We start from the raw sequence: 25,920 nt of genomic DNA, 5'->3' as shown, positions 1-25,920 counted from the left end.
ATGACGGTGGGCGGTGGCTTAGTGGTTAAAGTATAACTTTAGGCTCCTTTCGCATAGGCATTCCGTATGTCTGTTTTTTTTTATCTGTCTATTGACGCATGAAAAACGGACAGCAATGCATTCCTATGGGCAAACAGATGATCATCTGTTAACGAATTAAAGCCCTATTTTTGTTCCATTAAAATAAAAAAACAGAATGGAGGATAGATGGATGTAAACGGACAAATGGTCCATTTTTGTATTGGTTATTAGGAGCCGGCATCGGCTGGTGTCCTAACAACCAGTGACTCATCTCTGCTGACAGCATAGAGTAAACAAAAGAAAAAAAAAAAAAAAGGCAGACTGACTGTAGTTACACGGGGTGTTGGGGGGCTGTGTGTGCTGCAGACATGGGGGCGCACAGTGTGTGCAAGGAGAGAGGCAGGAGAGGAAAGGAACAGTATATATAGTGAGGGGGCAGGGTGTACAGACAGGCTCCCTCACTTTCTGGCACTGACTGTAATTGTCGGCTGTTCTTCTTCTTTTGTTTTTCTTTATATTATATTGCCGGAGAAGGAGCTGTCATTTTCTTCCTTTACTTATAATGCCAGAGAATGAACTGTCAGTTGTCCCCACCACTGAAGTAAACACAGGGGACGGGCCGTGGGCTGATGTCACCCTGCCCCTTTGTTTACTTTAGTGGTGGGGACAACTGACAGTTCATTCTCTGGCATTATAAGTAAAGGAAGAAAAAAGCGCCCCCCCACTAACTGCATTGTAGTGTGCTTCTTACAGCAGTCTTCTGTTTAGTTTTGAATTTGGTGCAGTTGTGTATGGCTCTGCCCACACAGCTGCGCCTTCACCGAGATTGGTGAATGGAGAAACTACAAGTCCTATCTTCTATCTCAGCAGAGGAATGGTTTTCAATGGAGCGAAATGTCACAACACAGCTATTCTCTTGATTTTCTTCCCCCAGCCTCGCAAGGTACTTGCCCACCATGCAGACCTGGGGCTGGGGGAAGAGTCTGCAGGAGCCTAGGCATTGTACCTGGGATCCACTAAACATGGTTGTAATGCTCTGCACTCTTCAGTGCAAAAAATGTAATTAATAAATGCAGACATTTTATTTTATTTTTTTTCTATTAATGTGAATACATTTATTAAATGTTTGAAATTCAAGTGAGAGTGATTGAATCACCTGCAATAAGCGTTTGGTGAATGTCACATGCACTGCTCTACAAATAAGATCCATAGTAAAACCAGCATTATATTCTGTATAAGCAGAGGCAAGGGGTATTATTTTATTTTGATTTCCACTTTAATACTTTGATTTACTTTTTCCACACCAGTGAATCAGAGACTTCCTTATACCTGTTCGGGTCAGTACGTACAGACAAAGGTACTGTACAGAGTTGACATGGGTATTGTTTTACCTACCAAAGGATCTATAACTTTGCAGTTGCTGTCAGACACATTTTTCTACAGCTGGAGTTAACGTGTGTTTAATAAAAAAAAAAATCCAATAAATTCTTGTGCTTGACATGGAGGATGTCAATATTTTTGTAGTTTTTATATCCGTTGTTAAAATCCTCTGTGCTAGGTTCCCTCAAATTATTATTATTATTATTATTATTATTATTATTATTTATTTTATTTTTCCTTTTAACGTCTTTCAGGACAGCACCTTGAGAGCGTGGCTCCACCCACTTGTCAGGAAACACATCTCCACCAATCTTTAAAAGGAGGCTCCTTCCCACTTATAAGTTTTTTTTTTTTTTTGTTTCCTCCGAGGGAACACATGTGGGAGCTCTCAAGGTGCGGTCCTGAGAGGCCAGGCTCCCTACTCCACTATTTATTTTTTTTCTTACCTCAAGAGAGCCGGTTCCTCCCATCTCTACAGGCTGATGTAGTGCTGAGTGGATGTGCTCCTTCTCCCTCATCAGTGCTCGGAGGACTGCTCCAAGAGTCGCCGCTCCCAGGCTGGGGGGTGTTAGGCATGTTAGGCCTTTTTTTTTTTTTCTGGCCAGGACATGTTTTTTATTTTATTTTTTTTTTTACCTAATGCCGCTGCCATCTTGGGAAGGACAGTCAGAGGACTACATCCGCCGGATGTGAGGTAAACGGAAGTGGGGCGGCATCCAACGAGCAGGCGCTGGGCGTCATTTCCGCCAGAAAGCAAAGGGGGAGGAGGGAGGAATAGGTCTGGTGCCTATATAGTTCTGAACCAGCGCAGAGGCGTTATTGGAGTCCGGAACCGGCATTTTCGCCACAAGCATCACGCTGCTGCCTCGGCATGGACTCAGGAACCGCAGCAAGTGGGACAGGCACAGGCACCAGCAAGGCCCAGGTAAGGAACAGACTGTAGATTCTGCTCTATTTTACTGTGGGGTCTCTCTCTTGCTCTCTTCTCCCTAGTTCTTAGTGGGGCTTGAGTGTTTTTCCCCCCTGGTGGCAGGGGCCTGTCTGGGCACATGAGGCTGTTTTCTCTCACTGTGCACCTGTGGTGAGCATCCCGAGTGTTTCAGGCTGACTAAAGCATGGTTTGTCTTTTTTTTTTTTTTTTTTTTTTTTTTTTTTTTTTTCTTTTCTTTCTCCCCTTATCATGGCAGACCAAGAGCTCTGACCCAGGGATTAAAAAGAAATGTCCTTCATGCAAATCTAAGTTACCTGAAGGCTGGAAAAAGACTGTCAAGCATGCATTGACTCCTTGGTGAAGGAAGAAGCTGCTTCCGCATGCAGCGACCTGATCGCATCTCTAGGATGCATCTGTCAAAAAGGAATTTGATGCTACCATTCAATCCTTCAGATCCTCACAAATCCATCTGCAAGCAATGGTGTCCCTGGGGGGGGCCTGGCGTCCCGGGGGGGGGGGGGGGGGGGGGGGGGCAACATTATGCTGTGCCCCATCATGTGCCCCCCCCCCCCCCCAATAAAAAAAAAAAAAAAAAAAAAAAAAAAACATATTTTTTTTTTTACAAAAAAGCAATGTCTAAGGGAGAGCGTCCCCATTCAGCTCCTGTGGGTGATTCCTCCCCCCTTCCTCTGCTCGCTGACACTGCATAATACGAGTGCTCACACAACCACGGCCGCTCAATCTGCTCCTTACCCTGCATCCTCATTGGCAGGGAGAAGAGCAAGTTGCAGGAAGGACTCCACCAGGACTCTCAGTTACTGAAAAAAACAGACTGATTTCTCCTGTCCTTAGGACAGGAGAACCAGCCTGTATATTCCAAGAGATGCCAGACCAGCGCTGTCAATAGCAGGGGCAGGACAGCAAGAGGAGGTGGGGAACCCCATGGTGGCAGACCAGGGCCCGGTAGCAAGACAACCTTTGCAACCCTGATAGTTCTCCCACTGCTTTGGACCCTTATATTTTCTTGATATGCTGGTGACATCTCTTGTTTTCTGCCACCCTGGGGGGGGGCAATACAGTAGGAAGGGAGCTCACTGCAGAACATGTGAAAGGGCTGTTGTGGGATCGTAGTAAAGGGCCCCTATGTGTATGTGTGTGTGTGTGTGTGTGTATGTATATGTGTATATATATATATATATTCAGACCCCCTTACATTTTTTACTCTTTGTTATATTGCAGCCATTTGCTAAAATCATTTAAGTTCATTTTTTTTCCTCATTAATGTACACACAGCACCCCATATTGACAGAAAAACACAGAATTGTTGACAAACTCCATGCGGGCTTTTATTGGGTCACTCTGCCATAAAGCCCCGACTGGTGGAGGGCTGCAGTGGTGGTTGACTTTCTACAACTTTCTCCCGACTGCATCTCTGGAGCTCAGCCACAGTGATCTTTGGGTTCTTCTTTACCTCTCTCACCAAGGCTCTTCTCCCCTGATAGCTCAGTTTGGCTGGACGGCCAGCTCTAGGGAGGGTTCTGGTCGTCACAAACGTTTTCCATTTAAGGATTATGAAGGCTACTGTGCTCTTAGGAACCTTAAGTGCAGCAGAATTTTTTTTTTTGTAACCTTGGCCAGATCTGTGCCTTGCCACAATTCTGTCTCTGAGCTCTTCAGGCAGTTCCTTTGACCTCCATGATTCTCATTTGCTCGGACATGCACTGTGAGCTGTAAGGTCTTATATAGACAGGTGTGTGGCTTTCCTAATCAAGTCCAATTAGTATAATCAAACACAGCTGGACTCAAATGAAGGTGTAGAACCATCTCAAGGATGATCAGAAGAAATGGATAGCACCTGCGTTAAATATGAGTGTCACAGCAAAGGGTCTGAATACTTAGGACCATGTGATTTTTCAGTTTTTCTTTTTAATAAATCTGCAAAAAAATGTCAACAATTCTATGTTTTTCTGTCAATATGGGGTGCCGTGTGTACATTAATGAGAAAAAAAATTAACTTAAATGGTTTTAGCAAATGGATGCAATATGACAAAGGGTAAAAAATGTAAGGGGGTCTGAATACTTTCCGCCCCCACTGTATATTTGCATTTTATAGTTGCCCCCCTACTTTTGTCCCTGTCCCCCCATGTGCCCACCCTAAATATGAAAGCTGGAGACGCCACTGTCCGCAAGTCAGCCTACTACCTCACAGTCCTCAAGGCTCACGGTTAGTCCCGGCAGTAGAGGCAGAAGTGGGTCCTCTGAACCAGGAAGGACTTTCCCCCTCTCATTCTAATGAAGAATCAGATGAGGATGAGCTGGAAAATATGCCTTCCAAATATTAATTGTCTTTGGATCAAGTGGACGGCCTATTGAGGCTGTCCACGCAGTGATTTCTGAGACAATCAAGAAAGAATGGGCTGATCCTGAAAGGAAACCATTCTTCTCAAGGGCTCATAAGAGAAAATTCCCTTTTGATGAGGACCCAGCGGCTCTCTGGAATAAGGTTCCAAAACTCGATGCAGCCTTTTCTCAGGTGTCAAGATCAACTGCTCTAGCATTTGAGGACATGGGGATCTTAAAAGACCCCATGGATAAAAATATGGATCAACAACTGAAGAGGGCTTGGCAATCCATTATGGGTAATCTTAAGCCAGCAATGGCAACTACTTGCGTCTCCAGAAATATGGAGTATTGGGTGAATCAGCTTAAAGCTCATATAATAGCTGATTCCCCTAAGCAAGAAATCCTTGATTCCTTTTCAACTCTTTCAGCGGCTGTAGCCTATGTCTCTGATGCATCAGCTAAATCTATCAGGATGACCGCAAAAGCCGCAGCCCTTACTAATTCAGTTAGACGGGCACTATGGCTAAAAACCTGGCAGGGGGACGCAGCATCCAAAAATAAATTATGCGGGGTCCCTTTCCTAGGAGATTTATTGTTTGGCCCTGATTTTTATCTGCAGTCCTGTCAAGAACTGAGTCCAAAAATCTTTTCCTGTCAAGAAGAAGAAACAACCAGTCAGATGTTTTTTTCGTCCTCAAAGGGCTTGGGTACAAAACAAGCCTTAAGAGAAAAAGAAAAATTGGTCAGGGCAGAGAGGAAAGGGCAAAGGGAATGTCCTTTTCCATCCTCCTGCGTCATCCAGCAAAACGCAATGACAGCCAGTTACAGGTGGGAGGAAGACTTCAGGGTTTTCTCCCCTATTGGGCAAGCATAACAGAAAACCAGTACATTCTGAATATGCTAGCCCAGGGTTACAGTATAGATTTTTCCGATCTCCCCCAGAAAGGTACTTGGTAACAAATCTTCCAAGAGATGCAACAAAGTCCCTAGCAATGAAGAACCTGTTAAAGGATATGATAGATCAAGGGGTTGTGACTCACGTTCCACAGGGGGAGCATTATCAGGGATTTTATTCCCATATATTCCTGATAAGAAAGCCATCCGGAAGTTTTTGATTAATCCTCAACCTGAAACCGCCGAACAGATCAGTTCTATACAACTGATTTCACATTGGCTCCATCTTCACGGTCAGAAACCTATTGACAAAGGAGTGCTTTATGGCATCGATCGACCTTTTGAGATGCCTATTTGCACATCCCCATAGCCCCTCAGTCTCAAAAATTCCTAAGAATGGCGATTAAACATGGGGAAAGAGGTTCTCCTACAATTCAAGGCCCTCCCCTTCGGCCTTTCTTCTGCCCCGCAAATATTTACAAAGGTGATGGCAGAAGCTCTTGCACCTCTCTGCCTGCAGGGGATCGTGGTAATTCCGTACCTAGACGACCTGCTTTTCTTTGCTCCTTCCAGGGAGAAGTTGTTAGAGGACCTAACCCCGCGGTCATCTAGAAGCCTTGGGTTGGATTGCAAATATGCAAAAGTCAAATTTCAATCCAGCCCAGGAAGTACAATTCCTGGGGTATCAAATCTGTTCAGTAGAACAGAGTTTTTCTCAGAGAAGAGAAAAAAAGGTAAAAGTCCAAAATGTTGTGGCCTCCTTACAGACAAATCAGGAATTGTCAGTCCGGAGAGCCATGTCAGCACTAGGAACCCTAACCTCAACCATGCCAGCCATTCAATGGGCAAGGTTACATTTCACACCTCTTCAGACTTTCCTTCTGAGAGTATGGAATCACAGGACAGAAGCTCTGGAGGCAAAGGTAAAAATCCCCATCAAAGTCAAACAATCGCTTTGGTGGTGGAGAAATCAGGCAAATCTGTCAAAGGGCCTGCTCTGCTCTTTTCCAATAGAAAAGGTGGTAACGATGGATGCCAGCGTGTGGGGTTGGGGGGCTCACCTGGGTCAAAGCTTCACACAAGGAGTTTGGTCTCAGTCAGAGGCAAAAAGGTCCTCAAACTGGAGGGAACTAAGGGCAGTTGCCTTAGCATTGAATGCCTTCTCTCCAATCCTTCAAGGTTCCCATTTCCAGGTTCTCTCAGACAACACCACTTCCATAGCCTACCTGAACAAGCAAGGGAGCACAAGAAGCATAACACTGCAGTTTATAGCTTCAAAGATCCTGGGATGGGCAGAAAATCATGTGCTGTCCTTATCAGCAGTCCACCTCAAGGGCACTCTAAATATAGTGGCAGATTATCTAAGCAGAATACGGTTCAAGAGGCAGAATGGAGCTTGAATCCGGAAGTTTTTGCAATGATCACCAGGGCCTGGGGCCAGCCACAAATAGACTTGTTTGCATCAGAAGAAAATACGCAACTCCCGGTATTCTAAATTCACAGAAACGACAGTTCCCAGGGGACAGATGCGTTAATACAGCCCTGGAAATTTAATCTGGGTTACGCTTTTCCTCCGTTTCAAGTAATCCCGTTAGTATTGAGAAAGGTACAGAGGGAGAAAGTGGCAGTAATTCTAATTACTCCATTTTGGCCAAAAAGGGCATGGTTTACCACCATTCTACAGATGGCAGTCAAGCCATCTTGGCAGCTGCCTCGATGGCAAGACTTGCTCCTACAAGGTCCGATACATCATCCGGAAGTGGCCAGTCTAAGCCTCATCACTTGGTATCTGAGGAGCAGTTGTTAAGAAACAAGGGTCTGTCACAACCTTTAGTAACTACCTTACTTTCCAGTAGAAAAATAGTGACCAGAAGGATCTGTGATAAATATTGGAAAGTCTACAACTCAACAAATAGAACAGTAAAAAATTTAGTGTCAATTTTAGAATTTCTTCAAAATGGTGCTGACAAAGGCTTGTCAGTCAGCATGCTTAAGGTGCAAGTAGCCGCTTTGGGGGAGTCTTTCTAGGAAGACCAATCTCTTCTGAGCCCTTGGTTATAAGATTTTTCAAGGCGCTTACCAGATCCAGACCAGCTCCTGCTAGGCACTTTCCCAATTGGGATCTATCAGTGGTCCTACAAGCCCTCGCGAAGGAACCTTTCGAACCACTACAAGAAATTTCACTGAAGAATCTTACTCTTAAAGCTTTATTTTTGGTTGCAATAACATCAGCAAGAAGGATTAGTGAGCTGCACCCTTTTTATCCATCTACACTGATAGGATTATACTCAAAACCGATCCGGGGTTTTTGCCAAAGGTAGCGTCAGCCCACAACAGGTTGCAGGAAATCATCCTACCAACCTTTTGCTCAAACCCTTCAGGGGAGAAAGAAAGCAAATTCCACAATTTGGATGTAAGAAGGACTTTATTACATTATCTGGAAGTAACAAAAAATTTCCGGTCTTCGGACTCTTTGTTTTATACTTTTTTTCTGGGTCAATAGCTAGCTGGCTTAAATCCGCTATTCTGTTAGCCTACTCCCAGTTGGGGTTATTCTCCACCCCCCACCCCCCCACACTCCCCGCTGGGAATTAAAGCACATTCTACCAGGACTCAGGCCACTACATGGGCAGAAATAGCTGGTGCCACCTCAGATCAAATTTGTAAGGCGGCTGCGTGGTCAAGTTACCTAACGTTTGTCCGTCATTACAGACTGGATCTTCTGTCAGCAAGTGAGCAGGCTTTTGGCAGAAAGGTCTTGCAGGCTGTGGTCCCTCCCTAGTGGGTAAGTCTCTGTTATCCTCTCAAGGTGCTGTCCTGAAAGACGTTAAGGGAAAAATCAAGTTAGACTTACCAGTAACTTGTTTTCCAGGAGTCTTTCAGAACAGCAGCAACCTGCCCTTATGTATTAAATTACTATGCTGTGACTAACCATGTTCTGATTGTGTTCCAGCTTAGATCGCAGGTTCTCTTCTACTACTGATAAGTGGGAAGGAGTCTCCTTTTAAAGATTGGTGGAGGTGTGTTTCCTGACAAGTTGGTGGAGCCATGCTCTCAAGGTGCTGTCCTGAAAGACTCCTGGAAAACAAGTTACCGGTAAGTCTAACTTGAATTTTTTGCACCTTCCATATTGCTTTTTCTTGTGATAAGATCAGACTGAGTAACGGAAGCACACTGACTCGTAGGATTTATCTAGCGCCATCATTTTATCTTATCACATGGTCTGTTCAGAGTTCAAGTTTCCATCTGCTCTCAGATAAAGCATTGCCTACCCGTAACCGAAAGCTACTGACATGTCCTGACTTCCAGCACAAAACCCAAAAGGCTCTAAGGCCTCGTTCACATGGGCGAATACTTGTGTGCACAGTGCAGGGCCTTGTTTTGTGGACACAGGGATACACCAGTGTTGTGTGCATCCCTGTGCTGGCAGTCCCAAAGATGTCTATTGGGACACGTGGCTGCATGGACACAGCCACTGTGGCCCAATATGACATTGTGTAGGTGCATGTCCCTGAGCTCTGGATGCTGAAAGAGAAACTGCAGTCTGCTCACATAATTTGTAATAAAAAAATGTTTTACTATCCAAAGTTAAAACCACAAGGGCAGAAGATTTAATAGATGGAAAGTGGGGAAAAATGACTTAAGTTCTGCTTTAAAAGTGCAAGTATAACTAAGATGTACGAAATCATTTAAGACAAACTTTAGGGATCCTTGGGGCTTGAAGACCCAGGTGGGTTTCTCTCTCTTCTCTCCTAAATGTGATTTTTTTTTTTTTTTTTTCTCTGCCTTTTTAATGCTCTTATCTGTAAATGCCTATGTGTGCAGGGACACATAAGCTAACTTAGAAGGGCATTTAGAGGTAGGAAAAAAAATTAGTCAAACACCATTAACAGCTGCATTTTTAATGCCCAGTGTGCATAAGGCCTAATAGTCACCCACTCACCAATATATATATGGTGGTGTGGCTCTCTGAGCAAAAAAAAAATATCCAATACAATGAACTGATCAGCACAGAGAAGTGCTGAACTAGAAACCAGAATAATTAAGTCCCCGGAGTATTAACTGACCAATTTAAATTACTGCAGATTTAAAGGGATATTAAAGTCCCTTTTGTTATTTTAAATAAATAAATAAATCCATACTTGCCTGCTCTGTCGCAGTGGATTTGCACAGAGCAGCCCAGATCCTCCTCTTCTCGGGTCCCTCACCGGCGCTCCTCCCTCCTTCCGAGTGCCCCCACAGCAAGAAACTTGCTATGGGGCACCCGAGTTGAGCTGCTCTCTATATTTATTCAGACATAGAGCTGTGGCTTGCGCCCCCCCCCCCCCATCTCTCTCCTCATTGACTCACTGACTTTGACAGCAGCAGGAGCCAATGGCACCCACTGCTGTGCCTCAGCCAAACAGGAGGGAGAGTCCTGGACATCTGAGGCTCCTATGTAGCATCGCTGGCTTGAGATGGGGGTTATTATTGGGGGCTGAGGAGGGCTTTTATCTTAATAAAAGCACAGAATGCGGGGATCAGGAGTGCATTGGGCTCAGAGTGCAGGGATCAGGAGTGCGTTGCACTTAAGCTATTTTGCAAAGAAGAATGGGCAAAAATGTCACTCTCTAGATGTGCAAAGCTGGTAGAGACATCCCCAAAAAAGACTTGCAGCTGTAATTGCAGCGAAAGGTGATTCTTCAAAGTATTAAGGGATATGAATACTTTTTCAAGGCACTGTAACTTCAAGGTGAGATGTAACTGGTAAAGATGTTCTACATCTTGATGCAGTCCTGCTCTGTTTTGATAGTCCACTGAGTAAATGTAGTGGGAATCCAAACTACATCTGGCTAAGACCCCGTACACACTATTGGATTTTCTGCAGATTTTTGTCTTCATATTTACCAAAAACATATGAGGTCAAACCTTTAATGCAGCGGACTTTTCGACCGGACTGGTCCGATCGTCTATCCGACGGGCTTTCGGCAGGCTTCCGACTTTCTGAACAAACGGACTTGATTACACATGATCACACCAAAGTCCAACAGATTTGTACGTGATGATGTACGACCGGACTAAAATAAGGAAGTTGATAGCCAGTAACCAATAGCTGCCCTAGTGTCGGTTTTTGTCCGTCGGACTAGCATACAGACGAGTGGACTTTTCGATAGGAACTGGGTCCGGCGGAGTTCCGACATAAAGATTTGAAACCTGTTCCACATCTAAAGTCCGTCAGATTTTCGACCGAAAAAGTCAGCTGCAGGTCCGATGAACCCCACACACGGTCGAATTGTCCGCCGGACTCGGTCCGTCGGACCAGTCAGGTCGAAAAGTCCGCTTGTGTGTACGCAGCATAAGAGTTTCAATTAGTATGCAATCAGGCAGGCCCTTGCACTACATGGTTGTGGTAAATCTGAAGACAAAAATCTATGTGATGTGTTGGAATCTGTGATGTGTTACTGCATGGGTGGTTGTAACAGAGGACCTATAAAAAAGGTAAAATACCACTGCTTTCTTCCTTTTTTGGAATTTTTTTTTTTTTTTCTCCTTTTTTCTTTTTGTGTGTCGCTATTGGAGGAGAGAGGACGGGAACTGATAAGATAAATTACATTGTATATATTTCAAGATAATGTTTGGAATTCTTTGAAATGCTAAAAATAATAAAAAAAAAAAAAAAAAAAAACACTGCTTCCAATATACTTTGTATTACTTTGATATATGTCCAGCGTTGTAAAAGCTTATCTTTTTATCTCCTAGGGTGATACAATGCCTCTCTTATTCAGGAAGATATTATTCAACAAAACATCCATAGAACTGAAACGTAAGTACAAACTGTTTTTGTGTGTGGGCTGTGTTTTCTGCATTCATTTTTGGTGGTTTTGTAAATTTTTAGTCCTACATCAGCTTTATAGGTAACATGCTGAAAACACTCATGTTTTACAGTGATAATAGGTGTAGTTTTTACAGTTTGACAGGCTTAATTGTTGATCATGTCTCTTCTCTTATTATAAAATAATTCATCTGCATTCAGTACATAAATGGGCATCTGGAGGGTCCAATTCCTGTACAGCTCATAAAGAAGTTGAGAGGCTTGGAGCAATTTGATAAAAGAAATATTGCATATATTTGCAGTAGTACAGTTATTTTACAATGAGTGGGACAGCGTGTGTTTCCTGCTTGTTTGTGAAGTGTCGCAATGGTCAGTTACTTTTACCACCACAGTTGTAACATGCAAACGTGTATTGTATTGCTTATCTATCATCTGTGTCAGGTTTGTTAATAATTCTCATTCTTTATTGATGTGGTAAAGTGTTTACAACCCAAAACCACCTACCCCACTTTTTTTTTTTTTTTTTTTTTTTTTTTTTTCAAATACCCGTTTTGGATGGCATGGGCACTGGTTTGAACTTCGTCAAATTTTCACTCCTATCCAGGGCTCTGTTGGAGAGATGTATTCTCACTTCCTGTCTTGTTGACAACAGCTTCACCAGACGGGAAGTGGGAATATACAACGGCAACACCAGACCCAGATAAAAACCTGTCAGGGATTCTTGCCTTCCTCTAGTGTATTAAAGAAGCAAATGTGTTTATTACTCTTAAAGTGACATTAACCAGTTGCCGACCGCCGCACGACGATGTACGTCGACAGAGCGGCACGGGCAGGCAAAAGGACTTACAGGTACATCCTTGCCTGCCCGCGGGTGGGGGGTCCGATCGGACCCCCCCCCCCCCCCCCCCCCGGTGCCTGCGGCGGTCGGCAAATCTCCCCCGGCGATCGGTGGTGAGGGGGAGGCCATCCATTCGTGGCCCCCCCCCCCTCGCGATCGCTCCCAGCCAATGGGATCATTTCCCTGCCTCTGTATTGTACACAGAGGCAGAGGAAATTATGTCATCTCTCCTCGGCTCGGTATTTTCCGTTCCGGGCCGAGGAGAGAAGACTGTAATGTGAGTGCACCAACACACACACAGTAGAACATGCCAGGCACACAAAACACCCCGATTTCCCCCCCCCCTGTCACAAACTGACACCAAGCAGGTTTTTTTTTTTTTTTTTCTGATTACTGTATTGGTGTCAGTTTGTGACAGTTACAGTGTTAGGGCAGTGAGTGTTAGGCCCCCTTTAGGTCTAGGATACCCCCCTAACCCCCCTAATAAAGTTTTAACCCCTTGATCACCCCCCGTCTCCAGTGTCGCTAAGCGATCATTTTTCTGATCGCTGTATTAGTGTCGCTGGTGACGCTAGTTAGGGACGTAAATATTTAGGTTCGCCGTCAGCGTTTTATAGCGACAGGGACCCCCATATACTATCTAATAAATGTTTTAACCCCTTGATTGCCCCCTAGTTAACCCTTTCACCACTGATCACCGTATACCCGTTACGGGTGACGCTGGTTAGTTCGTTTATAGTGTCAGGGCACCCGCCGTTTATTACCGAATAAAGGTTTAGCCCCCTGATCGCCCGGCGGTGATATGCGTCGCCCCAGGCAGCGTCAGATTAGCGCCAGTACCGCTAACACCCACGCACGCAGCATACGCCTCCCTTAGTGGTATAGTATCTGATCGGATCAATATCTGATCCGATCAGATCTATACTAGCGTCCCCAGCAGTTTAGGGTTCCCAAAAACGCAGTGTTAGTGGGATCAGCCCAGATACCTGCTAGCACCTGCGTTTTGCCCCTCCGCCCGGCCCAGCCCAGCCCACCCAAGTGCAGTATCGATCGATCACTGTCACTTACAAAACACTAAACGCATAACTGCAGCGTTCGCAGAGTCAGGCCTGATCCCTGCGATCGTTAACAGTTTTTTTGGTAGCGTTTTGGTGAACTGGCAAGCGCCAGCGGCCTAGTACACCCCGGTCGTAGTCAAACCAGCACTGCAGTAACACTTGGTGACGTGGCGAGTCCCATAAGTGCAGTTCAAGCTGGTGAGGTGGCAAGCACAAATAGTGTCCCGCTGCCACCAAAAAGACAAACACAGGCCCGTCGTGCCCATAATGCCCTTCCTGCTGCATTCGCCAATCCTAATTGGGAACCCACCACTTCTGCAGCGCCCGTAATTCCCACATTCACATCCCCAACCAAATGCAGTCAGCTGCATGAGAGGCATTTTTATGTCCTCCCGAGTACCCCTACCCAACGAACCCCCCCAAAAAAGATGTCGTGTCTGCAGCAAACGCGGATATAGGCGTGACACCCGCTATTATTGTCCCTCCTGTCAATCCTGGTCTTTGCATTGGTGAATGTTTTGAACGCTACCATTCACTAGTTGAGTATTAGCGTAGGGTACAGCATTGCACAGACTAGGACACACTTTCACAGGGTCTCCCAAGATGCCATCGCATTTTGAGAGACCCGAACCTGGAACCGGTTACAGTTATAAAAGTTACAGTTACAAAAAAAGTGTAAAAAAAAAAAAAAAAAAAAAAAAAAAAAAAAAACACAAACAAAAGTATAAAATAAAAAATAATAGTTGTCGTTTTATTGTTCTCTCTCTATTCTCTCTCTCTATTCTCTCTATTCTGCTCTTTTTTACTGTATTCTATTCTGCAATGTTTTATTGTTGTTATTATGTTTTATCATGTTTGCTTTTCAGGTATGCAATTTTTTTATACTTTACCGTTTACTGTGCTTTATTGTTAACCATTTTTTTGTCTTCAGGTACACCATTCAGGTTTAGGTATCATCTTGGTATCATTCTTTTCAGCCAGCGGTCGGCTTTCATGTAAAAGCAATCCTAGCGGCTAATTAGCCTCTAGACTGCTTTTACAAGCAGTGGGAGAGAATGCCCCCCCCCCCCCCCCCCCCACCGTCTTCCGTGTTTTTCTCTGGCTCTCCTGTCTCAACAGGGAACCTGAGAATGCAGCCGGTGATTCAGCCAGCTGACCATAGAGCTGATCAGAGACCAGAGTGGCTCCAAACATCTCTATGGCCTAAGAAACCGGAAGCTACGAGCATTTTATGACTTAGATTTCGCCGGATGTAAATAGCGCCATTGGGAAATTGGGGAAGCATTTTATCACACCGATCTTGGTGTGGTCAGATGCTTTGAGGGCAGAGGAGAAATCTAGGGTCTAATAGACCCCAATTTTTTCAAAAAAGAGTACCTGTCACTACCTATTGCTATCATAGGGGATATTTACATTCCCTGAGATAACAATAAAAATGATTAAAAAAAAAAAAAAAAAAAAATTAAGAACAGTTTTAAAATAAGATAAAAAAGCAAAAAAATAATAAAGAAAAAAAAAAAAAAAAAAAAAGCACCCCTGTCCCCCCTGCTCTCGCGCTAAGGCGAACGCAAGCGTCGGTCTGGCGTCAAATGTAAACAGCAATTGCACCATGCATGTGAGGTATCACCGCGACGGTCAGATCGAGGGCAGTAATTTTAGCAGTAGACCTCCTCTGTAAATCTAAAGTGGTAACCTGTAAAGGCTTTTAAAAATGTATTTATTTTGTTGCCACTGCACGTTTGTGCGCAATTGTAAAGCATGTCATGTTTGGTATCCATGTACTCGGCCTAAGATCATCTTTTTTATTTCATCGAACATTTGGGCAATATAGTGTGTTTTAGTGCATTAAAATGTAAAAAAGTGTGTTTTTTTTTTTTCCCCAAAAAATGTGTTTGAAAAATCGCTGCACAAATACTGTGTGAAAAAAAAAAATGAAACACCCACCATTTTAATCTGTAGGGCATTTGCTTTAAAAAAATATATAATGTGTGGGGGTTCAAAGTAATTTTCTTGCAAAAAAAAAAATAATTTTTTCATGTAATCAAAAAGTGTCAGAAAGGGCTTTGTCTTCAAGTGGTTAGAGTGGGTGATGTGTGACATAAGCTTCTAAAATGTTGTGCATAAAATGCCAGGACAGTTCAAACCCACCCCCCAAATGACCCCATTTTGGAAAGTAAACACCCCAAGCTATTTGCTGAGAGGCATGTCGAGTCCATGGAATATTTTATATTGTGACACAAGTTGCGGGAAAGAGACAATTTTTTTTTTTTTTTTTTTTCCACAAAGTTGTCACTAAATGATATATTGCTCAAACATGCCATGGGAATATGTAAAATTACACCCCAAAATACATTCTGTTGCTTCTCCTGAGTACGGGGATACCACATGTGTGAGACTTTTTGGGAGCCTAGCCGCGTATGGGACCCCGAAAACCAAGCACCGCCTTCAGGCTTTCTAAGGGCGTAAATTTTTGATTTCACTCTTCACTGCCTATCACAGTCTCGGAGGCCATGGAATGCCCAGGTGGCACAAAACCCCCCCAAATGACCCCATTTTGGAAAGTAGACACCCAAAGCTATTTGCTGAGCGGTATAGTGAGTATTTTGCAGACCTCACTTTTTGTCACAAAGTTTTGAAAATTAAAAAAAGAAAAAAAAAATTTTTTTTTTGTCTTTCTTCATTTTCAAAAACAAATGAGAGCTGCAAAATACTCACCATGCCTCTCAGCAAATAGCTTGGGGTGTCTACTTTCCAAAATGGGGTCATTTGGGGGGGGGTTTGTGCCACCTGGGCATTCCATGACCTCCGAAACTGTGATAGGCAGTGAAGAGTGAAATCAAAAATGTACACCCTTAGAAATCCTGAAGGCGGTGATTGGTTTTCGGGGTCCCATACGCGGCTAGGCTCCTAAAAAGTCCCACACATGTGGTATCCCCATACTCAGGAGAAGCAGCAGAATGTATTTTGGGGTGCAATTCCACATATGCCCATGACCTGTGTGAGCAATATATCATTTAGTGACAACTTTGTGCAAAAAAAATAAAAAAATAAAAATAAATTGTCACTTTCCCGCAACTTGTGTCAAAATATAAAATATTCCATGGACTCAACATGCCTCTCAGCAAATAGCTTGGGGTGTCTACTTTCCAAAATGGGGTCATTTGGGGGGGGGTTTGTGCCATCTGGGCATTTTATGGCCTTCAAAACTGTGATAGGTAGTGAGGAGTAAAATCAAAAATGTACGCCCTTAGAAATCCTGAAGGCAGTGATTGGTTTTCGGGGCCCCGTATGCGGCTAGGCTCCCAAAAAGTCCCACACATGTGGTATCCCCATACTCAGGAGAAGCAGCTAAATGTATTTTGGGGTGCAATTCCACATATGCCCATGGCCTGTGTGAGCAATATATCATTTAGTGACAACTTTTTGTAATTTTTTTTTTTTTTTTTTTTTTTTTTTTTGTCATTATTCAATCACTTGGGACAAAAAAAATGAATATTCAATGGGCTCAACATGCCTCTCAGCAATTTCCTTGGGGTGTCTACTTTCCAAAATGGGGGGGTTTTTGTGGGGGTTTTGTACTGCCCTGCCATTTTAGCACCTCAAGAAACGACATAGGCAGTCATAAATTAAAGGCTGTGTAAATTCCAGAAAATGTACCCTAGTTTGTAGGCGCTATAACTTTTGCGCAAACCAATAAATATACACTTATTGACATTTTTTTTTACCAAAGACATGTGGCCAAATACATTTTGGCCTAAATGTATGACTAAAATTGAGTTTATTGGATTTTTTTTAGAACAAAAAGTAGAAAATATCATTTTTTTTCAAAATTTTCGGTCTTTTTCCATGTATAGCGCAAAAAATAAAAACGGCAGAGGTGATCAAATACCATCAAAAGAAAGCTCTATTTGTGGGAAGAAAAGGACGCAAATTTCGTTTGGGTACAGCATTGCATGACCGCGCAATTAGCAGTTAAAGAGACGCAGTGCCGAATGGTAAAAAGTGCTCTGGTCAGGAAGGGGGTAAAATCTTCCGGGGCTGAAGTGGTTAAAGGTTCATTTTTTTTTTTTTCCCAAAATAACACGTCATACTTGCCTGCTCTGTGCAATGGTTTTGCACAGTACAGCCCTGATCCTCTTCTTCTTGGGCTCCCTGCCGGTGCTCCAGGTCCCTCTCTCCTTTCCTTTCCTCTCCTCTCCAGTGCCCCCAGAGCAAGCAGCTTGCTATCGGGGCACCCGAGCAGGCTCACTCTCTAGCTGCTACTGTGTCCATTCGCTCACACCCACACACCCCTGCCTGGCCTCACCCCCACTCTCTCCTCATTGGCTCACTGGCTGTGATTGACAATGGCTGTCTCGGCCAATGAGGAGGGGGAGACCCGGGAGAGCCGAAGCTCTTGTGCAAATCACTGGATCGAGATAGGGCTCAGGCAAGTTTGGGGGGCGGGGGTGGGGGGTTGAGGACCAGAGGGTGCTGCTGCACACAGGTTTTTTTTTACATATAGAATGAATGATGGTAGATAACCTTGAACTTTTACAACCACTTTAAGCTGCTTACGCAGGCAGCATATTTACATTGGCCAGTAGTTTGCCGGAGTGCACACAAGGGTTGCTCTCCATAGAATCCTGCAAGACAAGCAGCCACTCTTACAACTGAAGTCAGGATCAGCCATTGGGGACAGGTTAAAAAGCTATAACTGCAGAAAAGGAAATAGCAGCAGCAGCAGCAGGCATTGTAAGTCTGAACACCAGCTTATTATAAAACCCATCAGGGTTTACTTCCTCTTTAAGCACGTGGATTATATGAAGCCATTTATTATCACATAGTTTGGCTCCTTTTTAAATCATAATAACAGAATTCACCCAAATGGCCCTGATCAAAAGTTTTCCATACTCTGGAATGTTGCAGACACGCACAGGTTAAAATGGCAATCAAATGTTAATTTCCCACATCTGTGGCTTTTTAAATTGTAATTTGTGTCTGTGCATAGTTGATGCGTTTATTAGCTCTCATGTGGATGCACTGAGCAGACTAGGTACTGAACCATGGGCAGAAGAAAAGAACTGTAATATAACTGTGTAACAAGGTACAGTAATGTAACTTTATAATGATGAAAAAGGATATAAAAAGATATCCAAAGCCTTGAATATGCCAGTCAGTACTGGTCAATCACTTAAAAGTGGAAAAGTCAGGGATCTCTTGATACCAAACCAAGGTCGGGTAGACCAAGAAATATTGCAGCCACACCTGCCAGAAGAATTGTTTGGGATACAAAGAAAAACCCACAGGTAACCTCAAGAGAAATGCAAGCTGCTCTGGAAAAAGGTGTGTTTGTTTTAAGGAGTGCAATACAACAATACTTGAATAAAAATGAGCTACATGGTCGAGCTGCCAGAATGAATCCTTTACTGCACCAATGCCACAAAAAAGGCCAGTTACAATATGCACAACACCTGTACATGCCTCACAGCTTTTGGCATGATGTAATCTGAAATGATGAGACCAAGATGGAGCTTTATGGTCACAACCATACTTGCTATGTTTGGATATGGGTCAACAAACAAAGTATTCTATAACGAGGTCTATAGTGACAAAAATACCATCCCCACTGAAGCATGAAGGTGGCTCATTGATGTTTTGGGGAGCGGTGAGCTCTAAAGGCACGGGGAATCTTGTGATTATGGCAAGATGCATACAGCATGTTATCAGAAAATTAGTGGCAGACAATTTGCATTCTTCTGCACAAAACCTGTGCATGGGACTCTCTTGGACTTTCCAGCACAATAATGACCCTAAGCACGTGGCCAAATTGACCCTCCAGTGGTTACAGCAAAAAAAGGTGAAGGTTCCGAAGTGGCCATCAATCTCCAGACCTTTATATCATTGAGCCACTCTGGGGGGGGGATAGAGATCTCAAACCTGCAGTTCATGCAAGACGACCAAAGACTTTGCATGACCTGGAGGCATTTTGCCAAGACGAATGGGCAGCTATACCACCTGCAATAATTTGGGGCCTTATAGACAACTATTACAAAAGACTGCACACTGTCATTGATGCTAAAGGGGCAATACGCAGTATAGGTAAGGGTATACAGACTTTTTTGAACGGGTCATTTAGTTTGATTACTTGTTGCCAATTACATGCCATTTTGTGTTGGTCTATCACATAAAATACATTTACATTTTTGGTTGTAACATGCCCAAATGTGGAAAACTTCAGGGGTATAAATACTTTTTCAAGGCACTGTATGTGGCTTGCAGAATTTTCTACTTTCTGTCCAGCACAGATGCTACTATTTTTTTTTTTTTTTTTTTTTTTTTTTTTTTAATTCTTTTCATAGCAGTACAATTTATACATACATTTTATTCCAGATACATAATCTAACTTCTAGCATTCACACACCCCAAAAAAAAAACAAAACCCAACAACAAAAAGATTTCCTCCCCTCCTACTGTATCCCCCTCCCCCCGTCCTCCCTTCCTCTACCAATATTGTCCCTCTCCCATATTGACTCCTCTTTTATTTTCATTGTCCCAGGCCTCTACCCAGCTTTTCCAGATGGCATCAAATTTATTTCGGCTCCGTCTATGTGTATAAATAAATTCCTCCTTTATTATGGCTTCTTTTATTTGTGTTCTCCATTGTTCGACCGTTGGGGGGGTATATAGCTTTCGTGCCTGAAACAAGCCTCTCGTCATTGCGATATGGGTATGTTTTGAAATATTTTTGGTTCCTCCACTATATTTGATAAACATAAATTTGGGTCTAGTGAAATTTCTGTACCTAATGCACTATTTATGTTTTTAATTATATCCTGCTAATATCGATGGAGTTTGGGCCATTTGCACAACATGTGTATTAGATTAGCCGGTGCACCACTACACCGGGGGCATAAGGGGGATTCCCTGCGTTTCCACTTAAATAGTTTTTCGGGGGTATAGTATGATCTATGTGTAATAAAAAGTTGTGTTAATTTTTGAGTAGCTGACAGATACCTTTTGGGATCACAGACAAGACCTCCGACCACTGAGCGTCAGTCAGTGCTCCCAGGTCTCATTCCTACTGCGCCCTGGCCGGAACCACTACCGACTCCTTAAATTTACACTGCAATATCTCATATATTTTAGAGAGAAGTCCCTTCTTTTGATCCCTTTTCTTCAACAATATTGTTATTTTAGAGACATTAAACTTAAATACAGATGTACGGGCCTGGACATGAAAGGCATGTCTAAGCTGGAGATACTGAAAGAACCTCTGTCTTGGAATCCCGAATTCCTCAGATATTTGCGCAAATTATTTTATGTTATCGTTCCAGAACAGTTGTTCCACATATCTCAGCCCCTGAGTTTGCCAAAGCCCAAATCCCTCCAATCTCTGCACTTCCTCATAGTTAGCGTTATTCCATATTGGTGTATAGGAAGTATAACCTGTAATGCTAGTAATTTTCTTTTTTTTTTTTTTTTTTTTTTTTTTGCTAGCCATACCTTATTGAATAGCTCACCGGTCATGAATTTCTTATCTTTTTGAAAGGTTTTTGTCTCTAGTAGGGACATCAGTGAATATCCCTTACCCCGTGGAAGTAATAACCCCTGTATGGGATCATTCTCATCTACCTCTGTCCAGCCAAAAAATTGCTGGGTTTGTGAAGCCAAAAAATAATTTTTTGTATGTGGGATAGAGCCCCCCTCATCTTAAGCCAGCATTAAGGTTGTTAATTTAATATGTGCATATTTTTTCTTCCAAATGAGTTAGCGAAAAAGAGATTCTATCCTTTGAAACCAAAATGCGGCTATCCACATCAGGCAGTTATGAAAAATATACAATAATTGTGGGGCCCAAATCATCTTTATAAGATTGGCTCTGCCAATCACAGTTAATGGGAGTTTGCACCAGGTCCGACATTTATCTTTAAGCCTAGTCAATAGTGGTCCAAGGTTAAGGTCCACATAGTCCCCCACTTTTCGTGTTACCTGGATCCCTAAATACTTAATTTTATGTTTTATTTGAATTTGTTTTGCACAGTCTGGTAATGAAATTTTTGCGTTTTATATAGCGGAATCAATACCGACTTCTCCCAGTTGATGCGAAACCCAGAAAACTGTCCAAATGCAGATACAAGTGTCATGAGTTCCTCTAAGGATTTTGTGGGGTCACTCAGGAAGATTAAGGCGTCATCTGCATATAGGGCTATTTTGTCCCCTCTTCCTGCATAGAATCCCTCTATCCCCGAAGACTGTCTAATCGTGGCGGCCAATGGTTCCACTGCCAATGCTAACAGCAATGGGGATAGAGGGCAGCCTTGTCTAGTTCCCCCGGGATAACGGGAAAGCTGGTGACATAGTGTCATTGATCCGCAGCCTTGCCCTAGGATCTTTATATAATAGTTTTAGCCAGGTTATAAAGCCTGGACCTATACCAAAGGCAATCAATACCATCCATAGTTACTCCCATTCTACCATATCAAATGCCTTCTGGGCATCCAACGATAGAATGGCACCAGCTCCCCCGTTATCCATTGGCAATTGCAGATTCAAAAAGAGCCTGCGAATATTTGTTGCTGCTGATCCGGAGGGGATGAAACCTGTTTGATCCCTATGGATCAAAGTATCAATGTGTCTAGATAACCTATTTGCCAAGACCTTAGCTAGTATTTTGACATCAGATGTAAGGAGAGATATTGGGCGATAAGAACCGGGCTTTAGTGGATCTTTATCCGGTTTTAGAATTATTATTCTTGTTTCCATCATTGATTTAGGGAGTTCCCGTGTGACATATGCTTCATTGAATACTTCGAGGAGTTCTGGGATCAAGATCTGACCGTATAGTTTATATATCTCCACGGGGATTCCATCCATCCCTGGAGCTTTGTTGTTTTGAATTTGTCCCACTGCTTCCTCCAGCTCTGCCATAGTTATAGGAATATCCAAGGATTCCATTTCCATTGAGGTCAGCTTGGGCATAGTTAAATTATCTAAGAATTGTTAAGTCTTTTTTCCCTTACATTTAAGTTTTCAGATTCATACAACTGAATAGAAATCTACAAATATCTTTTGGATGCCCTCTGTATCATACTTTACTATCCCCTTTCTGTATTCAATGGCAGCTATAGTGGATGAGCCTTCCTGGTTCCGTGTTATCATTGCTAACATATGACCCACCTGTTCCCCCATTTCGTAGTGCTTTTGGTTCTGCAAGAAGTATTGTTATTATTCTCTGTCTTAGTTATAACCAGATTTTTATATAGCTTCTGCGCGTCCTGCCATGCTCCAAATTTCTCCCTATTGGGATCTGATGTGTATTCTTGTTCTGTTTGCTTAACTCTCTGGGTTAACTCTTCCTCCCGCTGTCTTGTCGCTAATTTAATTTTAGATATTTCATTTTTTTTTTTTTTTAAATAAGTTTTTATTGAAGGATGTAACATACAGGGAATGACATCAAAAGACAGTATCATTGTATTTTGTGTTTTATACAAAAATAACAAAGAAAAACATCAGCTCGATACAGAATAGAAATATAAAGCAGCTGATAAAGACTAGTAACCTGGGGAATGGGGAGAAAGGTAACCTTTTATGTGGAAAAGAGGAGGTAAAACTGGATGGATCTAGGTGGGGGGGGGGGATTCCCTGAGGTTGCTAACAGAATGTTACTGGATGTACCCCGCGTAGGGTGGGGGGGGGGGGGAGTGGGGGAAAGCCAGGTAGATGCAGATTAACAACATCAGGGGGGGGTGAGAAGGAAAGAGCACCAAGATCATGTTTTGGACGGAAATATGCAGCATGTGGGTAGAAAATACAGGTTAAAATGATAACAATAAGGCTAAAATGATAATACTAATTATGGTTTTGTGGTAATGTCGTTTATGTCTTTTGTAACAGTTGTGGCCATCACTTTCTTATATGGAGAGAATATGGAGTTTTGAAGAGCGTGAGGACGTCCTGGTTTATGTTGTAGTATTTGGTAGGAGTTGGATTCCTTATATTGTAGAATCTTGGTTTGGGGGGATCATTCCGTCTAAGATGGGGGGGGGGGGGGGGGAGGTTGATAATAAAGGAAAGAGAAAGTCTCCAGATGAGCTATATCCGTGGGAGAGAGTGTTGAGGTCATGAAAGTTCCTCATTTGTGGTGGAAGCGTGTCCTGGTTCTTTCATTCGTGAAGTCCGTGTTGATCCTGTTTTTGTAGAGCAACTGTAGGAGGTCCCTTTTGATTTGAGAGGTGTTGGGACAGGAGTTGGAGATCCAATTTTTTAATATGGCTCTTCTAGCGAAGAGGAGGCATATCAGGATCCAATCCTTGCATGAAGGGGTAGAGATTGAAGACCAGGGTAGCAGTTGGGGGTCCCAGTGTCCAAAAATGAGGAGTAGGGGGTCCTTAGGTATTTTTAGCAGAGTCACCTCAAATATGTATTGTAGGACCTGGTCCCAGAAGCTGGATATGTAAGTGCATGCCCAGAAACGATGGGTCAAAGAAGGTCTGGGGTGAATACATAGGGGGCACGTGGAGGAGGTTTGAGCTTGTTTGTTCGAGAGGAAAGGTATGTGGGCTCGATGGACGATCTTAAGTTGGGTTTCCCTCCAGGATTCATTGGGCACCAGCTTGTGAATAGTGTTGAGGCCTTGAAGAATTTTGTTGACCAAGTCGGCATCGGGGAAGTCTTTTGCCCAGTTAGCTACTGATGAGGTCTCCAGTGAGGGAATGGCTTTTAGGAGGAGAGGCTGATAAATGTCTGAAATTTTGTAGGAGCCCTTTGAAAGAAGAGAGTCCAATAGGGACGTTCTAAATCTTTTTTGATCGTCTCTTCAAGCGTTTTTGAGAAAGCTTATACATTGACCATAATGGAACATGTGTGACTGTGGAAGTTGGAATGTCTCCGCTAATGACTTGAAGGGAATGGGGCGGCCAGATTCTGGATCACAAAGTGAAGAAAAGTTGGAGATGCCCTTTTGTTGCCAAGTATTATATGGCTGACGTTCCAGACCTGGGGGAAAGCTCGGGTTTCCTTGTATTGGGAGATGTCTAGAGATAAACGGTGAAAGTTTGAGGGTTTTCCGGATCTCCCTCCAAGCAATTGCCGTGTCCCGGAGTAGTAGGTTATATTGAAGGGGTGGAGGGATGGATTTCCACTTGCAGTGGAGGAGGGCTACCATTGAGTATGGGTTGACCATTTCGGTTTCGAGGTAAAAGTTGGAGTAACGAGATGTTTGCGCTACCCAATCTAGACTTATCCTCAGGAGGCAAGCTAAATTATAGATCCTGACATTAGGGAGACTAATACCCCCTTCGCGCCTGGGAAGGTATAATTTAGAGAATGCAATTCGTGGTCGTCTATTCCGCCATAAAAATTTGGATATTGCCTCGTTAAGAATTTTTGTATCTTTATGCCGCAGGAGTAAAGGAATGGTTTGTAATGGATAAAGTAGGAGGGCGAAGCTGACCATTTTCACTAGATGACATCTTCCCAGTAGCGAGAGAGGGAGGTCCATCCAGTTTGCTAGTTCCTGAGAGATCTTTTTGAGTAAAGGTGGGTAGTTGAGGTGCTAGAGAGAGGAGGGTAATTTTCCTATTCTTATGCCTAAATAGGTGATGTGGGAATGTGCTACCGAGAATATGGAATTCTGTGTCCAAGGGGGATTGGATACGGTGCCTAGGGGGAGGATTTCACTTTTGTTGTAGTTTATGCGAAGGCCCGAGCATAATCTAAATTGGTCAAAGATTAGCTTAATCGTGAACATGTCAGAGGAGGGGTTTGCTGTGAATATAAGGACATCGTCAGCAAAGAGTGAGGTGCGAATTTCATGTTTGCCGATGGGGATGCCATTTAGTGGGGCTACGTGTGATAAGTACCTAGATAGTGGTTCTAATGCGATGTTAAAGAGGAGAGGTGATAGGGGGCAACCTTGCCGAGTTCCTTTGTATAGGTGGAATTCTTCTGATAGGAGGCCTGCCGCTACCAGTCTAGCGGCTGGGGCGGTGTACATAGTGTTTATAAGATGGGTGAAGGAACCGGAGAATCCCATTTTGTTCATGACCAGAGAGAGCCATTCGAAGCTGACGTTATCGAAGGCTTTCTCCGCGTCCAGAGTGATAGCATACTTTCCCTCTGAGTTGCATTTGGCATGTTCCAGGGCCATCATTACCTTCCTGATGTTCATAGTGGCAGTTCTGCCTTTCACGAACCCTGATTGGGCAGGGTGTATCAGAGAGGGAATGATGTCCGCTAGCCTTGTGGCAATAATTTTGGAAAGGATTTTGACATCTAGGTTTAGAAGTGAAATTGGCCTATATGAGCCTGGTTCTTGGGGGTCTTTACCTTTTTTGGCTAGTAATTTGATAATGGCTTGATTGCCCGTGGGTAGGTATGTTCCCCCTGACCAGATATGTTGATAAACTTCATGAAGTGTGGATTCTAATGCCGCGTACACACGGTCGGACTTTTCGTCTACAAAAGTCCAACGGACGCCGACGGACTAAAGCTGGCTGGTAATCCGATCGTGTGTGGGCTTCTCCGGACTTTCAGCAGACTTTTTCAGCCTCAAATCCGACGGACTTTAGATTTGAAACATGCTTCAAATCTTTACGTCGTAACTACGACGGACCCCGAAATCCGCTCGTCTGTGTGCTAGTCCGACGGACAAAAACCCATG

At 43.4% G+C, this 25,920-nt stretch overlaps 1 protein-coding gene across 2 annotated transcripts in view; it reads left to right on the top strand.

Moving 5' to 3' along the window:
- The window catches only part of TMEM87B (transmembrane protein 87B), a 117,809-nt gene that overhangs the window by 4,593 nt on the left and 87,296 nt on the right, over positions 1–25,920 (top strand). For both annotated transcript variants that reach the window (XM_073628040.1, XM_073628041.1), the window contains exon 2: positions 11,309–11,372. In XM_073628040.1, the coding sequence (XP_073484141.1) occupies positions 11,309–11,372 (64 nt within the window). The remainder of the gene's footprint in view (positions 1–11,308; positions 11,373–25,920) is intronic.

This window comes from Aquarana catesbeiana, linkage group LG04 (assembly GCF_042186555.1).
Source record: "Aquarana catesbeiana isolate 2022-GZ linkage group LG04, ASM4218655v1, whole genome shotgun sequence".
NCBI classification, from domain to species: Eukaryota; Metazoa; Chordata; class Amphibia; order Anura; family Ranidae; genus Aquarana; species Aquarana catesbeiana.
The sequence above is the reverse complement of the archived record's forward strand: the minus strand, read 5'-3'. Positions and strand labels throughout refer to the sequence as shown.